The 17,500-nt window shown below is 34.2% G+C and overlaps 1 protein-coding gene across 1 annotated transcript in view; it reads right to left on the reverse strand.

Moving 5' to 3' along the window:
* Positions 1 to 1,439: 1,439 nt before the first annotated feature.
* The window catches only part of LOC119579052 (E3 ubiquitin-protein ligase SH3RF1-like), a 51,532-nt gene continuing 35,471 nt past the window's right edge, over positions 1,440 to 17,500 (reverse strand). The window contains exons 12-17 of the mRNA XM_037926779.1: positions 16,860 to 17,019; positions 15,302 to 15,407; positions 14,795 to 14,964; positions 11,731 to 11,898; positions 8,340 to 8,489; positions 1,440 to 8,086 (exon numbers count right to left, since the gene is read on the reverse strand). Coding sequence (XP_037782707.1) covers positions 7,918 to 8,086; positions 8,340 to 8,489; positions 11,731 to 11,898; positions 14,795 to 14,964; positions 15,302 to 15,407; positions 16,860 to 17,019 — 923 coding nt within the window. The 3' untranslated portion in view covers positions 1,440 to 7,917. The remainder of the gene's footprint in view (positions 8,087 to 8,339; positions 8,490 to 11,730; positions 11,899 to 14,794; positions 14,965 to 15,301; positions 15,408 to 16,859; positions 17,020 to 17,500) is intronic.

Genomic DNA, 17,500 nt, shown 5'->3' on the forward strand with positions numbered 1-17,500 from the left:
CAAAGGATCTATGCCAAAGCAAACACCAGGTGAAAATGCCCATGCAGATACAGTGACTCAATGTGCAAGGGAGTTTGTAGTATGTTTGCTTCTCCTGTAACATTAACACTGTCCAAACACTTGTAAATCTGACAGGAACTATTTCACAGTATTTACAACTGCCACAAAACAGTAATCAACTTAGGGAAACAAAAAATTGGTACAATTTTGATACTTGTTGACAAAGAGACAAAGACTGGAATTTTTCATTCATTTTAATCTCAATTTTACTGGCCTTTCCTATTCATTAAACTGTAATGGTTTTGCACTTTAAATGTACATTAAAAAAAAAATACAAATTCCCAAATAATAATTACAATAATAATAATAATAATACTGATGAGAATAATAATAAATCACTCAATGAGAGAATATTCAACCTTTCAAGAACGCAATTTTGTAAAGCCGTTTTATCCATTTATTTATCAAAACCACTAGTCAGTTTCATATTCATGAAGAGTGTCATATGATTTGCACTGCGATTAAGAAATATCACTTGTATACTTATATACACTCTCACACCATCTAACTGATTTCCAGCTTGTAACATTTTTTTTTTTTTTTTTTTTTTTTAATTCTACTTCAATGAACAACTACCTATATTTTTACTATATCTACTTCAAGAAATGTTGGCATCACTGAAACATATTGCATATTTTTCTTTTCATAAACCCAAAATTTTATTTGCTACTAAAAATAAAATCTTTATTAGTAAATGAATAAAAATGATCACTTGGAAGACCAATATATTTCTTCTCCATGTGGTTAAAATGAACCTAAAATAAACAATTTGTAACTTGGGTGAGGAATAAGAAGAAAGAAAGAAAGAAAGAAAGAAAAAAGTTTAATGGACAAGAAATTAAAAACTAATGGCAAGCTAAGCTTTAAGTCTTATGTTTGGAGTAATGCATAAGAAGAATAACACTGCAGAAGTTTTCATACTATAAGCATACATTATATATATATATAATATATATATATATATATATATATATATATATATATATATATATATATATATATATATATATATATATATATATGTATATATATATGTATATTATATTATATATATATATATATATATAGTATATATATATATATATATATATGATATATAATATATTATATATATATATATATATATATATATATATATGTATTTATAATATATATATTATTATATATATAATATATATATTAAATTTTATATATACAAATAATAAACATATAATGAAAATCATGATATGACAATTGTCACACAACACAGATAAATATAAACAAGAGAAAAATACTTACCAACTGCAATTTTGTCAAAATGAGTGATTTTTTGTCAATATGAAAACCTTATCACTTTAAAATCTACCTTAACAATCATTCTTTTTTGCTCAGAAGCATTGCATGAAATAAATACTACTACTCCTCTCTATCTACAATCACTTCAGTCTTCAAAGATATATAAATTTAGCAAGGTTTAGCATTTCACAAATGTTTAACAAAAGATTTTTTTTCAAGTTAATGCAAAGCTAAAGGAATTTATCAAGCAACTGCTTAAAATTCCTTTGGCTTCTCCCTTTGCCCAACTTGCGAGGAACAAAGATCATGCCTCCTTAGGAAATACTTCCCACCCTTGCTTTGTTTCTTTCAAGCAGATTAGGAAATGTATTGCTTCTGTAGTCCTTCCATCACCCTTCTTTAGCATATGCTAAATATGAAGAAAAAAAAAAAAAAAAGAGAGAGAGAGAGAGAGAGAGAGAGAGAGAGAGAGAGAGAGAGAGAGAGAGAGAGAGAGAGAGAGAGAGAGAGAGAGAGAGAGAGAGAGAGAGAGAGAGAAAATGCTCTTGAAGACATTACTAGATGCATCAACAAAATACTATATCAATATCAGGATACTCATGTCAAATGTATGCCGATTCATACATCTTTGATTTTAAAATAAAACCCATGCTACTTAAACAGTAAATTATTCTCCCCTTCTACAAAGCATCTTTACAAACCAAGCCCAATGGAAACATGTCTCAAAGCCCTTTTTTGAAACTACAAAGTTGCTCCATCATATCTAGTTTTCTTTCCCGACTTGATATGGGTGGGGGAGCTGCCCTAATAAAGGTAGCAGGTTGATGCTACCCACAACTCTGATATTTTGCAACAAATAGCATCCTGAAGGTGACAAAGAACTCCCAGGTAATAATCCCTCTTGATAGTATGGCCTTCTTGTATATTTTTGTATTTCACGAGGAATGTGATGATGCACCTCATGGCAATCTCAAAAACTGATGTTGAGAAATATTTTTAGCAATGACCCTTTTGCTAGTGTAGAATGCTGGAAAATTGGCCCTAAAGGAAGTAAATACCTAATCAATATCAGATCAACCAGCATGGTTATTATTTTACAGCCAAAGGTCAGACCCTTCATGATCATACCTTGCAAACAAAAACAAAAGAAAGAAAGAAAAATTCTTGATGTGAAATATAGAAATGAAAAACACACACACACACACACACACACACAAAACTGCAGATGAGAGTAAACTTTGCAAAATAAAATAAAATAAAATAAATAACTCAAGAAATGGAACAGGAGAACGTGAGGCAGGGCTGCAATTCCTCCCCCTTCCTCAAGACTCTGGACTGAGAAAATCCCAAGAATTCCTCACTACCTTTTGATTTGTTATAACAGCTCTTCATAAAAATAAAACTGTGAAGCAGGATTTTGGACTCCTCAGTTTTAGAAAAATGTTTAGGAACACAATGAATTTATGACATTCCAGTACTTACACTGCAGTAACACAACAAATTTACTGCAGACGTTCTCTCAGTCACATAAAACTCATGATTTAAAAAACTAGATTACTGTTTTGTGTACAAGACTTACTCATACACATGTAAAATCTGTGATAACAATCTGTAAGGTAAATCACTAATCATATACCTTATGCAATCAGATAAATAATCTTGGATAACTGTACTAAAACAAGATAACTTTTATAGACACCAGTAAAATATGTGAATAAATGAACACAACTTTAATAAATGAATAGAACTTGTACAGGGTATCCTACTGAGCACTGCCATACCTGTCAACTATTGTGGAACTCAACAAGTTGCAATGCAACCTTCCAGAGAATTTGCTTATATGTGTAAAATGTAAATGAAAGTGCCTAATGAAGCATTCTGCATAAAAGAGCCTAAAAAAAAGAATAATTTGCCAAATATCATGCAATACTCTATTTTCACTTTGGCTTGGATAACATGACAATACTTGGAGCATTTATCACTGATACTGAATCAGCCTGATATTGTCTCATTAATACTGAACATACTGAGTATTCTCATCTCAAAACTGCATAATAATATCTTTGAAATCTCAAAAAACTCATTATATACTTATATTCCACACTTCCAAGTCAATAGTCGATATCCGTATCTCATCTCTATTCTGATCCTATTTACATTTCTTTCAAAGTGCGACCAATTAATGATCTTTACCACGTTTCACTTTCATTTTGTCTTCCGTTTAATAATTTGACAATAAAGCATTTTATCACATTTCTGCTTCCAGTTCTGCTGATCACAGAAAAATATTACTCTAATTATCAATCTATCACTAAACATAAGAATCTGTGATAAAAATTCTTATCACATCCTTTAAAACTTAACCCATTGCTGCCAGGTGGTTTCCCGATACGAAAGCCCTTCCTCCCAGGCTGTATTCGTAGTGGCCTGGGACCCACCACCGAGTGATAGTGTCGACACCATAGTGTGTGCAGCATGGTCGTACATACCCCCGGAAAACGGGACCGGCGCACCACGGCACCCGGAATATAGTCCAGGCATGCCATGACATGTACGTACATAGGGTTAACCTTCAACTCCTGCATTTGAGGGCATCTCTATCCTTGACTATGCTACTGATCAATAATAACAAAGGTCAGAATCTGACACAAATTAGCAACATTTTTCATATACTGCAGGAAGATAAACAAAATATAGAAAACAAAAAAAAAATTCCCCAATAACCTGTTGCAGATGCATGACTATTTTCCTCTAATAAAATCTACATAAAGGATTAATTTGTAAAGACTCATACCAGATAAACAAGAATGCTATTAGCACCCTCCTATTCATCATAAATTAAATATCCTATTCAATGTATAAGCTGAGAAAAAGTTTTCTTGCTCTGAAAGGTATACCTATTAACAATGAAAGTTCATAACAGGTTTGGCTCAATAGTGGACTAAATGTGGCAACTGATTTTCCAAAAGTTTAAGCATACACTTGGTTTTCACTCCAGTACACCTTTCCTAAACCAGCCACTGGGGAAAAGTCCCTAATATTTGCTGTGGCATGCATGACTTTAGCTAAAACTAATAAATTATGAAGAAAATATAAACAGTTTAGTATTGACATTGGTTCTCAAACTCCTAAGGGTACATAGGGTCTTGAGCAATCACTACCTCTCTACCCACTTCAATTCATCTGAAACATTATGAAACAATTGCTGGATGAAGTAGCTTAATCTCTAGTCATGTAATCCCTTTCCTTCTTTCCTAATCTACTGTGACACTTGGGATTGGAAATGATGTTCTGTATTTTCAGAGTAAACACAAAAACTTTCTCATTTATCACAAACTGTTGGAGTCATTGGATAAACATGGTGATGGTATCATATCATTTAAGATTATCATTTATATTGCATTTATTAAACAATGAACTCCATACTGCCAATTGTAATATCAGCAACAATTGCAGACTTTTTTTTCCAGCTATGGCATCTTATAACCCTTGCAAAGTTAACAAGCTTAAGAATTTAACTTCCCTAAAAAAAAAAGATCATGCTGGAGATTTGTTAATTTTTGATACAACGTACATATGCTCAAAACTACTTCAGCTACATCCTAACTATGCACACTGTTTTCAAACGGGTTAGTCCAGGGTCTTTGTGCTTGTAGCATTGTTCACTACTTGACTGGAAACTAGTCTTACCATCAACAAAGTAACACTATTTAAGAAATCAGAAACAAATGAGCACTCTTTGGAAAACTCTGAAAGCCATTCATGTGCAGACTCTCCCCCTGTACATTAATCTCCAATAACTTTGGGCAATAATGGTACTTAACAAATTCAGTAAAATTAAGAAAAACTGCTAAATAAAACTGATCACAATACAAGAAGATGCTGGATCCCCGACCGAGGCATCGCAGCACAACATGAGAGATTTCAAAATAATGGACACTGGACCATGGAATGCATTATTAGGCAACTTGCACCCACATATCTTTTTGCCATGGCATACAGATTTAAAAAAATAACTACTCATATTTCCTTCTGAAAATTTACCTGCTTTTACCAGAAAAAAATGTACATTTGACAATGTTTTCAACTGCAAGCACCATATCATGAATTGCTACAGGGGCCTTTTCTGAATCTTTTAGGCAAGCTACAGTCACTAGTACAATTTGATGAGATAAAAGGTATTAACAAAACTTGATAATATGTGTATGTGTGTGCGCACGTGTGTGTATGTGTGTGTATATATATGTGTGTATGTGTTTATGAGTGTGTGTGTGTGTGTGTGTGTGTGTGTGTGTGTGTGTGTGTGTGTGTGTGTGTGTGTGTGTGTGTGTGTGTGTGTGCGTGTGTGTGCGTGTGCCCATGTACACATTAATTATCTTATACCAAAGATAAGCAACCATTTCATAATAAACTTTGCTACTCTGCAAACCTATGACTATAAGCTCCTTGAACAATCCTTACACTATATAATCCTCGAGACTACTGATGCTTACTCTTAAAATCCAAATTGTTCAACCATACTGCCACAGAGCCAACACAAACTGATTAAATACTAAAAAAATAAGTTATAAGTCGAATGAGGCATGGCATGCAAGCTCTGAAAAGAAAGAAAAAGAAAAAAGAAAAGAAGAAAAAAAAAAAAAAAAAAAAAAAAAAAAAAAAAAAAAAAAAAAAAAAAAAAAAACAGAGTGTATAATTTGTACCATCTAATCTCATTTTCTCTAGCTGCTGGACAGAAAACTTTCAATACTAGACATTCATACCCAATATGGTATGCCATTACTCTAAAACTTCACAATTTTCAAAAATAATCACTATTATTCATATCTGACAAAAACAATTTCCAACTGCGAATCCCAACAGCATTTCCTTCCAGCTAACTCCCTAAAATCGAACTGCACCGACATCCAAGCCAGACATGAACGCTCATCCGCCCGCGTCTGGAACAGATCATAGAATTTGCACCACAGCAGCATTGAATTAAGGGATCTGTCCAGCATAATCATACACCGGAACAAATCATTCAATCTTGTTTCCCCAAGTTGATGACAGGGTACATTCAACCTGATTCAACCAATTGATTTTGAGCAACAAAAGACTCAGCAGCAAGATTTCTCTCCGTCTTGTGTGAAAGACTGATCTCACTCCTACCAGATAACCTAGAATGCCATTAGCACCCTCCTGTACAGCAATAATAATAATAGTAATAATAATAATATGCTTTTACAGTAAAGGAATTCACATTCTCTTTTATCTGGGGGTTAAAAAGAATAGTTTGTACAAAATCATATGAAACTTGTAAACTACATGTCAACAAAGATTTTCTTTTTCCCTAATATCATAAAAAGAATATGACAAAAGCACATCTTCTGTCTAGAAAATTCCTCTTTAAATCTTAACCATATACAACAACACAATAAATGATGATGACTAAAGGAGATGGATTCACAACTCACATGGCAAGCAACATGAAAGAGACTTTCATAGTTCAGACAAGAAAATTTTAAAGACAGTGATGATAATATCAGCTACTAAATCAGATACTAATGCGAGAAAATAATACATATAATAGACATGAAAAAAAAAAAAAAAAAAAAAAATTAAACAAAAATTGTAACTCTCGTTCATAGTAACAATAATAACAGTATAAGTCCTACAAATTATAATAATGATTTTATAATAATAATAATAATGTGAAAATATGGTGAGGAGTAACACGACAGTGCTTAGCCATGGCCTTGATCTTATGTCAATCAGCTTATAGAGCAAGATGCTTACCTAATGGAGGCGGGAGGGAGGGAAACCTGTTACCGTCGGATTAGGATATCCTGGTAGCTTGTGTGTGTTTGTTTATAAATATATTTTTTGTATGTGTCTGTATGTTTGTATGTGTGAACTTATCTGTTTTATTTGTTTGTGTAAAAAAGTTATGAACAAAATAACAGAGAATCAGAAACTCCCTATTATCTTTCATTTTACTGCTCCCTATTCTAACATAATTTCACTGCTCCCTATCTTAACAATGTGAAGGTGATGTGATTCAGATAATGTTGATGGTGATGAGGATGAGGATGATAACGATGATAATAATTACAACTGTCATAGAAATAGAAATAATAATAATAATAATAATAATAATAATAATAATAACAATAATAATAAAGAGAATATAATCATATCACCATATAAAAACATAACCAAGCAAAATTAAATGGTCATCATGGCCAACAATATCAACACAAAAAGAACCGACCTCAAGACATTACTGAACTAATACATGTACTTCAGCTCTAATCACCATGTAACATGTTTGAAATATCAGTCCCTTAGAGGCTATTTACTCTCAATTCAAAATACAGAGTTGCTGAGCCGTTCCATCTTAAAAAGGAAAAAATGCTAACTGTAAAGCGTTTATTCGGTCAGCTTTTAGAAAAGTATCAAAACCCCTCTCCAACTTCTAGAAAGTCTTGGCATGTACAGAGGTATCCTCTCTGTAAGTCTTCTTCAGTTAAATGAGTTGCTATCCTTTGAAATGGATCTGATACAAAAGAAAAAAAGAAAAAGAAAAAAAGACTATCGGAGCTAACAAGATTCTACAAAACTGGCCGGAAACAAACCAGTCTTGCCAGTACGCTGCAAAGTCCCCTTGTACCAGCCATCTTCGCGTTTCTTGTGCACGTATATGATGTCCCCAAGCTGCAGTTCTAACTCGTATTCACTATTTGGTGGGTATGGTACTATGCAACGGAACCTAAAAAAAGAAGAAGAAAAAAAAAAAAAAAAAAAAAAAAAGAGAATGACAGATATTTTGTAGAAACTATCAGCTGAAATCAAAACCTTGACTTATCTCAACATATATGTATTAAAGATGATACTGAATCAAAACAAAATCTTAACAAAACTTAGTGCTATTACAGAGTGAGCCACTCTTTCCTGATTCTTTTACTTTTTTGCGCTATTACAACACAAGGGTACAAACGCATCAGCCTTTTCAAAACACTCACCTCCCACGGACTAGGGGAGCAGGCTGTTTTGCGCGTCGAGGTGCTTCCGAAGGGATATCTCCTGTGGTTTGGACAGATGTAGGTGGAGATGGCGTAGGCAGAGATGAAGGAGTGACACCAACCGCACTTGTGTCTGGGTTGCTTCCAGTTCTAAGAAGACAGAGCAAGAGGAAGAAATAAAAAGGGATGAGAATTTTTCCAGACTTTAAACACGATACATTTGAACATTCAGTAGCTCCTTAAGGTACTGTATTACTGAAGATATTCAGGAACCCAGAGAACCCATAGTCTCTGTTATTTGTAAAATTAACTATTGTGATACATCATCTAGAAACAAAGCATCAGTCTTAACACACTGTTAACATATCTACTGCCATTAACTTCCACATACCAACATGCTTAAGAAACAAACAAATAATATACCTTTACAAAAGTCATAATTTTTGCTCCTTCCTCCAACCAACAAGAATTTCAACAAAAAATTTCCTTCACAAACATCACTGCAGTTAGTACTCTTTATTCATTCATACTTCTACCTACCTAAAATTAGTTTGTACATTTTTTTCACAATCATAATCAATCTGATTTTAAAAAGTGGAAGGGTTAAATGTGCCAAATTTTCTGAAATGTTTACAATCTGAATGAATTCACTGATAAAATCACTGCAACATATATTATCATAAGTAATGCAAGAGAATCACAGAGTTTGTTAGAAAATTAAGTAAAAATGGTGCAGAGAAAATCACCATTCTGGCATTTGTGTATCTGAGGCAATGTAATTAAGTTATTAAAGTAAATTATGCAAGTTCATGCTATATACTATGATACTGGCAAATAAAGCCTTAGACTAAAATTCAGTAATATTACTCTTCTGTACAACTGTCTAAATACACTTACTGGATATGAATATAAGAGGCATAAAAAATCATAGAAACAAAATAATTACCATGTTTTCTACTTGAATACATATAAAATAGATACATACAAATAAATAAAGTCAAATAATGATTCTGTTTCAGGATTAGTTCACACTCAAAAGTAAGATAAAACTTAATCCCCCCACCCCTTTCATCAATATTAACCCTTCCCGACGGGTAGTATTCATAGTGGCCCGGGCTTTCGCTGCCGGGGGCTTATATCGTCGCCCTAGCATGTGCGACCACTCATGCCAAATACCAGCCTCCCATGCCGTTTCTTCGTAATACTACGAAGATATGTTGTATTTTCAGTTTTCATTATTTTTTAAAGTCTCTACTTGCCAAACTTCCTGATAAATCGAGACTGAAGGGTATTTTTGTTGTTATATAGACTCCATAGTTGATCATTATTCAGTCTATAGTCTGAATAAATTAAGCAGTGTGCGGCATCATGGAGTTGAAATCGTCGTTTTGTTGCTTTTTTTTTTTTTTTTTTTTTTTTTTTTTGCATAGTAAAAATGAGTGTTAAAAACGACTTAATCACAATTTCAGTGGCAGAAAAATAATATTTTGCCGTGATAGCAACAAAAAATAACTCATGGCATCTCCATACATACACCATGGCATGTACATACATGGCCCCGGCAGATAGTCCCGCCATGCCATGGCATGTGCGTACATGCCACCCGTCAGGAATGGGTTAAGCTGTTGATGCCAGGAGTACATTTATATATCTTACCTATTTACTCTTTTCCTTGATTTTTGGATATATTTTTCATTTTCATTTTATATTACAACAGGTATTGTTATTAACATTATAATAATCATAAAGTCAACAGTAATTGTACTAGCATCAATATCTATAGCATTGGTAAATGTACAATTTTCTTGAAAACTTAACCCATTGGATCCAGGCACCTTGGTAGCCGTACATGGCCTGAAATCTGGACATAAGGCTTATTTGAGTGGTGACTCACATGTGAAGTGTCAAGACTCCCTACGTCTCTTTTGCTTTTTTCACCATATGCTGTATCAATATGGTAATATGGTCTTTTCCTTGCACAGTCTTCATATAATTGGTAGCCTACAACTTTGTATTATTTGTAAACTTTAAATATTTCATATCATTCAACTTTCTACACTGTTGGTCATAGGTGGGGAGGAATAGAATCCTGAGCATGGAAAGTGTCCTCTCTAAAGCTGGTGCTCTTCCAAGGATAGTACATTGCACACTTGTTTACCAGTGGACATAATGCAAGAGCCCCTTCCTAACTGCTAAGAGTCTAATCTTCCTCCAATAGCTTTGCATTCATCACATTCCAATCACCCTGGCTTTCAGATGAATTTTTCAATACAGCATATTCCCCTCAACCAGGCCAATTTTTTTCATGACATGATGGTATTTAACCCTGTCAGGGTATATAGGCAGTTTTTGTTGTTAGTTGATGGTAAACTCTTTCCAAAAAGTGTTATTACTTGAAAAGTGTTAGAGATAAACAAATGGTTCTCTCACAAAACTTAGCCAGATGAATAAGTTACTCAAAGTTTAGTTAGTGACAGAGTTTACTGCAAGATTACCAAACTCTTTAGAATCTTCTTAGCTAAGTCTTGCCATTCTACAATTACCTATCAAAGTCAACTGGTTAAACTGATCAGGCTTAACATTCCTATTCTGATGAGCCCTTTTGTGTCATATGTCCTTTTAACAAAGGACATATGAGTAAGAAAGCTAAACAGGTTTTCCAAGACATACACTATTTTCTTTCTAACAGAGTGCGCACGCATACACACGCACGTGCACACACACACACACACACACACACACACACACACACACACACACACACACACACACACACACACACACACACACATATGTTTATTTACTTACATCCTTATCTATGCACCCCCATGCACAAATGCAAGTAGTACTCCTGCAGTTCAAAATAGCTGTTTAAATGCTGTGACATACTTCCTCCATGCTCATCCAATATCTCTCTACAAGACAGACTGCAAGACCTAAGGCTTACATGAACCTATTCTCTTTCTGCCAAGGAAACTGAGAAGAAAACTGTAAGAACTACAGTGATTACTAGAAAAATACTAACAAGTTTTTATTTTGGCAAAAGAGCATCATTTTCACATCATGCACATTAAATGCTCAGCAAGATAATCTTTATGTTAAAGAGAAATAGATTTGGCTGTTATGTTAGAAGAGGCACATAAAGCATAGATATTCTGATACAATTCATATATACAATAGACATGCTCACTGTTCTCAAGATACTCAAGTAATTAAATCTATAAACTGGGCTACCAAAGTTAATTCTTACATACAAAAATATTAATTCAAAAATCTCTTTCCATTACCAAGAGCTAGAAATACAAGAGACACAGATGAGAGGGAGAGAAGTCTCCGCCTCACCAAGTGATGCTTTTTAGTCGCACGCCTGCACCAGAAGAGAATTACGTACCTGCCCCGCAACATCATGTTGGAGAGGATGATATTGGGCCGGTCTCGGGACCTGATGCGGCAGGACCCCCCACCGGACCGCAGGCGAGAGTTAGGACCGAACCCTAAGCTTGAACCCAACACACCTCCTGCACCCCCCCCTACCAGTGTGCCTGGGCAAGACTCTGACCTGTTCCCCAGGCACGACCACAGGGAGCGAAGTAAGCATGGCAATGGTTATTAAGCAGAAGTGTGGAGAGGTTCAGGTTTCATTGCATTACTGTGTTGGCAAAGGACTTCATGAATGTTTTTCGGAAAAAAGTAACTTTAGAAAAACTGAACATATACATACATACATTTGGGCATTGAGATGAGAAAGTAAGAGTGTATGTGTGTGTGTGTGTGTGTGTGTGTGTGTGTGTGTGTGTGTGTGTGTGTGGTGTGTGTGTGTGTGTGTGTGTGTGTGTGTGTGTGTGTGTGTGTGTGTGTGTATGTGTGTGTGTGTTTGTGTGTGCTTGCTTGTTTTAAATGCATGCAGGATTGTGTTATGACTGTGCTTTAATATTTGTATACCTGTGCATATACATAGCAAATGCTTTATCCATGTATGTATGTAAATAAAATATTGAAAAACACTACAAAATCTAATTTTTTAACATTAGTCCTATTCTACCAACAGAGGAACAATGTAATAATATGAAAGCCAAGAAACAGTATCAAATAAACTTGAACTAATATGATAAAAACCAAGCAGAGGTAAAACAACAGAGAAAGTGAAAAGGAAATGAAACTCTGTTTACTGTCATTCCACAAACTCGGGTTTAAAGAACTTATACCATAATGCTGTGACAAGGAACATATAAATCAGTCACTTAATAAAACAAAATTTGCAAATGATACTAAATACTGCCTTAAGCTCACAGTATGTCTAAGATCTACCTTATCATTATATTCCCTCCAGTCAAAGTCTACTTGCAACAAATATCACAATAATCATTGTATCAATAAAGCGCAAATTGCAGAGCACTAAACTGAGGACATACAGAAGCTTCAACTTATATTCAAAATAATTTGAAGAAAGAGCATCCTTTTCCAAGTCTCTGCTCTGTGTACAAAAGGTGTTTGAACTACGGGTGAAATTTACACTTACATTATGCTCCTGATTACATAAAACAAATAAAGAAACACATAAACAAAAGACGGTGAAAAATTAATAAATATAATTTTTTCATGATAAGTATTAGCTGACAAATATAAATCAACTTATCAAACCACTTAAAACTAATAACATGAGACTGAACAACTATTGTTAGTTATATTTTTTTTCATGAAAGTTGCTTAAATTTGTCTAAGAATTGTAACATATTTACTAAGTCAACATCTTGTTAATTCTACAAACAACTGTATAAGTTTCGAACTTGCTTCAGATTTCGACTTATTCATAAGAATTTTAGTATTAGACAATACCTTATAACACCTACAATACTTAAAATATAGTTCTAAATATAATTCAATATACTGACAAAACCTGCAACATGAATAATCATAAAAGATACACAGATACCTACACGTAAGTCTAAAGAAAGTGATTGTTATAAGTATTCCGGTAAAAATTTTGAGCTCTATATAATACTTTGTTGACCATCTTTTTTACCCTTTATTTTTCTCCTTCTTCAGATAAAAAGCAACCTAGCAATGAATTAAAATCATGTTTTTTCTTCCAGTGTTTAAAACTTTGCACTTAATTACTTTTGGCCCTTAAATCAAGGGAGATCTTAGCTTTGAGCTACCAAAAAAAAAAACTAGCATTATCTATAATTTCAGTTGCAAAAAGCCAAATAATTCCTCACTTACGTTTTGTACCAAAAATATCATCAGTACCATTTGCATGTGGAATAAAACATCTATGGAACTGGTACACGAAATAAGTGTTGATAAAAAAAATTATCGGAGTACAAAATAACCATGTGCAGAATAAAGCAAAAGAAAGGGAAACTGGTGTAGGAAGAGAGTGTCCCCCCCCCCCCCCCCCAAGGTGCTCTTCAAACTTTTTGTGCAGCTTAAGTGTCAGGTACTTACCCACTGAACAGCAAGCTTTGAAAACTACCCTGACTTACCTCTCCACCACCAACAAACATTGGCACAAAAAAGATGTTCAGTGGATTATGGGAGAGAGAAATGGATGTACGGCCATCGGTCAACAATAAGCCCTTCCCTGTAACTAAATTGCTAACACCAATCCATAAGACTTACTCTTAAGCTGATTTTTCTAAAGTCTGATATGTTGGTGCAGAACACTGTTTGCCACAATTCCTGGGGCACTCATGTCACACAAAATGGTGCATAGAGAGTTTGCTCAAGCACTGCAAAACTAACAGCGACTGAGAGCCCTGTGATCTCTTCTGGCTGATACCTGTTTTTTTGTCAAGTTTACAAACACAAGACAAAGAATAATCATCCACTGAGCTCATTCCAACCACTGAAATCCATGCAAACTATGGCTACATTGCATACTAACACCTAAATATTTTCTGAAATATAAAGACTATATTCCTATAAAAAAAAAGACTTCTTCAGAAAAATAAATAAATAAATAAAGAAAAAAATAAATTTCTGCATATAAAATAATTTCTGCTCCCGAGAAACTCTAACAGCCCTCACTCATAACACCTTATATGTAATTGACTGAAACTATGAAGTATGGAAGTATAGAATTCTTAAGTGTTGTTTGGCCCTTCAGCTTTTGAACAAGCCAGTGTGATTGTGCAAGTATTCTGTATGCTAGTTCCTTTTAGTATCGGTACAAAATCACCACAATAGCAAGGTTTCATTTGAAACGGATCTTATCCAAACAGTGTCACAAGTGGAAAGTCCTTCCTATACATGACCAGCCCTCAATAATTACAGAAAAAGACAACATATTTTCTTGCCCAAAGCAACTGCATTTTCTTTGTTTCTAGCAATCTAGTAGGCCCAACTATGCACATACCACAAACTTACTAAGACTGATAATGAACATTTAATAATAATAATAATATAAAAAGAAACTCTGAACTACCAAACAATCTGAATTCATCCATAATCACCTAGTGTGTACATGCTGCATGTTGGTTGTAACGGTCGAGTCTTCGAAAACAGGATTGTCCATGGAATACGAAGGGGGTGGAGATTTACTTTTCTTCTTGCCGCTACTTGTGAACTTTCTCATTAGACTTATACCACCACTGCTTCCACTGCATCTCTCCTTTCCAGCTCTCTATAGTCATCCAAAAGACAATAAACACAAAACGATATTAGTTTCCTAATATTTCAAACCAAAATGAAATAAACGTTCCTTTTAGAAATAACTTATTCACACACACAAAAACAGCAACAACAATACTATCACCAATATATTCTATAACGTAGTTAACTAAAAAAGTAGTGTTTAACATGTTAAGTTTGGAATGGCTTTTGTCTTTTCATTAAGTAACTGCTAATACATATAAAACAGTCAAGAATACACATCAAATATATATTTCCATTCCACTTCTTAAATCATCAGAGTGTACAAAACTGGTTTAATTTCTCTCTGCTATCTAAGTGCCCCCCACCTTGTCAGTTTTTGATGGAGACAGCATTCCTGCGGCTACGGTTCCACTCTCCCCTAGGGCTACATTTGGTGGAGGTGAAACAGCGTTGCTTAACCCACTTACAGATCTGAAATTTTGCATTACAAAAAATATTAAATTGTTACCTCATGAGAAGGGAGACTGATGGAATAATAAAGTGTAAAAATGATGCAAGAGTATTATAAATCTAAATACCAATAAACATTGTACTTACATAATTTTATCAGGCTTTTTTCTTTATTTCCTACACTTCTAATGTTGTCGCACTCTTACTTCAAGTGATCATCTTATATCTTTACCCATCTTCAAGACTTTAAAACTCATATCTCTACATAATGAATTTATCTATACACATTTTCAAGGCTTTGAAACTCACATCTCTATGTAACGTCTTCATTAAATGCCGTATTTTTGTTTGCTTTGTGGATCTGATATGGGGCTAGTATTGCAGCCACATAGGTTTTCTGATCATAAGTTGCTTCAAATGGGAATTTCTTAGCTGAATGCTAGAATTTCAAATTAGTAGACCTCATGACCTCATCTGATTTCCATTTGCTTGAGTTTTGGGGGATTTTTTTTTTTTTTTTTTTTCCACCAATACAATTAATACTGATTAATACACCACCATCATTATTATACTATGAACACTGTTAATAGCAACTTTAGATAAGAGAATATTTCTGAAAATCGAGGAAAAGGGGTAAACAGGTTAGACATGCAGCGCTTAGTAACCGACTCTTTAGTGATTATGCACTTGGAGCTCTCTATGTGAAAGGACAACAAATAAACAAAACTCCCAGTGGTCATGGCATGTATGCAGCATACATCCCCGGTGCCATTGGGTTATTGGGAGACAGTGATAGTGATGTGTGATGGTGAGTTGAAAGCAAGTAATAATGACTGGAAATTAAACTAGGTTTCATATCAGGATGATTTAGGTGAATGCAGCTATGATGACAATCTCTCATATTCTCTCTCTCTCTCTCTCTCTCTCTCTCTCTCTCTCTCTCTCTCTCTCTCTCTCTCTCTTTCTCTCCCTCTCTCACACACACACACACACACACACACACACACACACACACACACACACACACACACACACACATACACAGATATGGATAAACTAAGAACATTACCACATGGGGACCAATACTCCTCCAAATGGCTGAAAATGTAAATTTTTTCATAGGGTTTATAGAAGGCTATTTACCCTTTTTTAAATATATAACTAAAATATATAAGACATCTTGGAAAATACTAGGTTTTAACTCTTTTATCTATTTAGACACATTCAATGAATTTATTGATTTTTACCATTATGGCTGTTAATAATAATAATAAAAAAAAAAATATGGTCTGATACCAAAAAAGAGACCTGTGCCACTGAATAAAAAATAAATAAAAGTGTGAGATGAAGAAGAAGAAGAAGAAGATGAAGAAGATGATGAAGTAGAAGAAGAAGAAGAAGAAGAAGAAGAAGAAAAAAAAAAGACAAAGATTATCTGGCATCAAGGAAGTTAAGCCTTAATCTAGACATTACCTATGACTTGTGGAGAAACCTTGCGATGAAGGCAATGCTGCGTGCCAGGAGGCAGTGTGGCCCGTTGAGCGATGGCCGGAGCTTTCAATGGAAGAACTCACTGATCTGGGAGGCAGCTCGGGAGGGAGGGACGAGGGGGGACTACTGCTTCCTGAGACACCTTTTGTCATAAAAAGAAAAAGAAAAGGAAAAAAAATCACAGGTAAGCATACCCTTGACTCTAACTAAGGTACAGCACACAATGTACTCATTAATAATTCAATGTCTGTCAGTTCTACTTCACTTGAAGCACTCTGATAAATCTGTCTGTCCGTCAACTCATTCTTCATGTTCGTCATAAAAATATTTTGTTTTTCAGCTAATAAAAAAATAAAAAAAAAGTACAAGTGATGTTAAGCAGGTAATCCTGAAGAACTCTTTACAGATCTAACTCAATAAATTTTCAAAACACGTCACAGAATATCAACAATAAATAAATTGCTGCAGAGAAACCATACAAATACACAACCAAATCATAACATACTCAGAATACTCCTCAATTACAAAGTTTCTTTTATCACTATGCTTTAATTTCTGTGATCAAAACCTTTCAACAATGCATTCCTATGACTGGGAAAGTAAATTTACCATCTCATCTAAAT

Source organism: Penaeus monodon, chromosome 11, assembly GCF_015228065.2.
Source record: "Penaeus monodon isolate SGIC_2016 chromosome 11, NSTDA_Pmon_1, whole genome shotgun sequence".
Lineage (NCBI taxonomy): Eukaryota > Metazoa > Arthropoda > Malacostraca > Decapoda > Penaeidae > Penaeus > Penaeus monodon.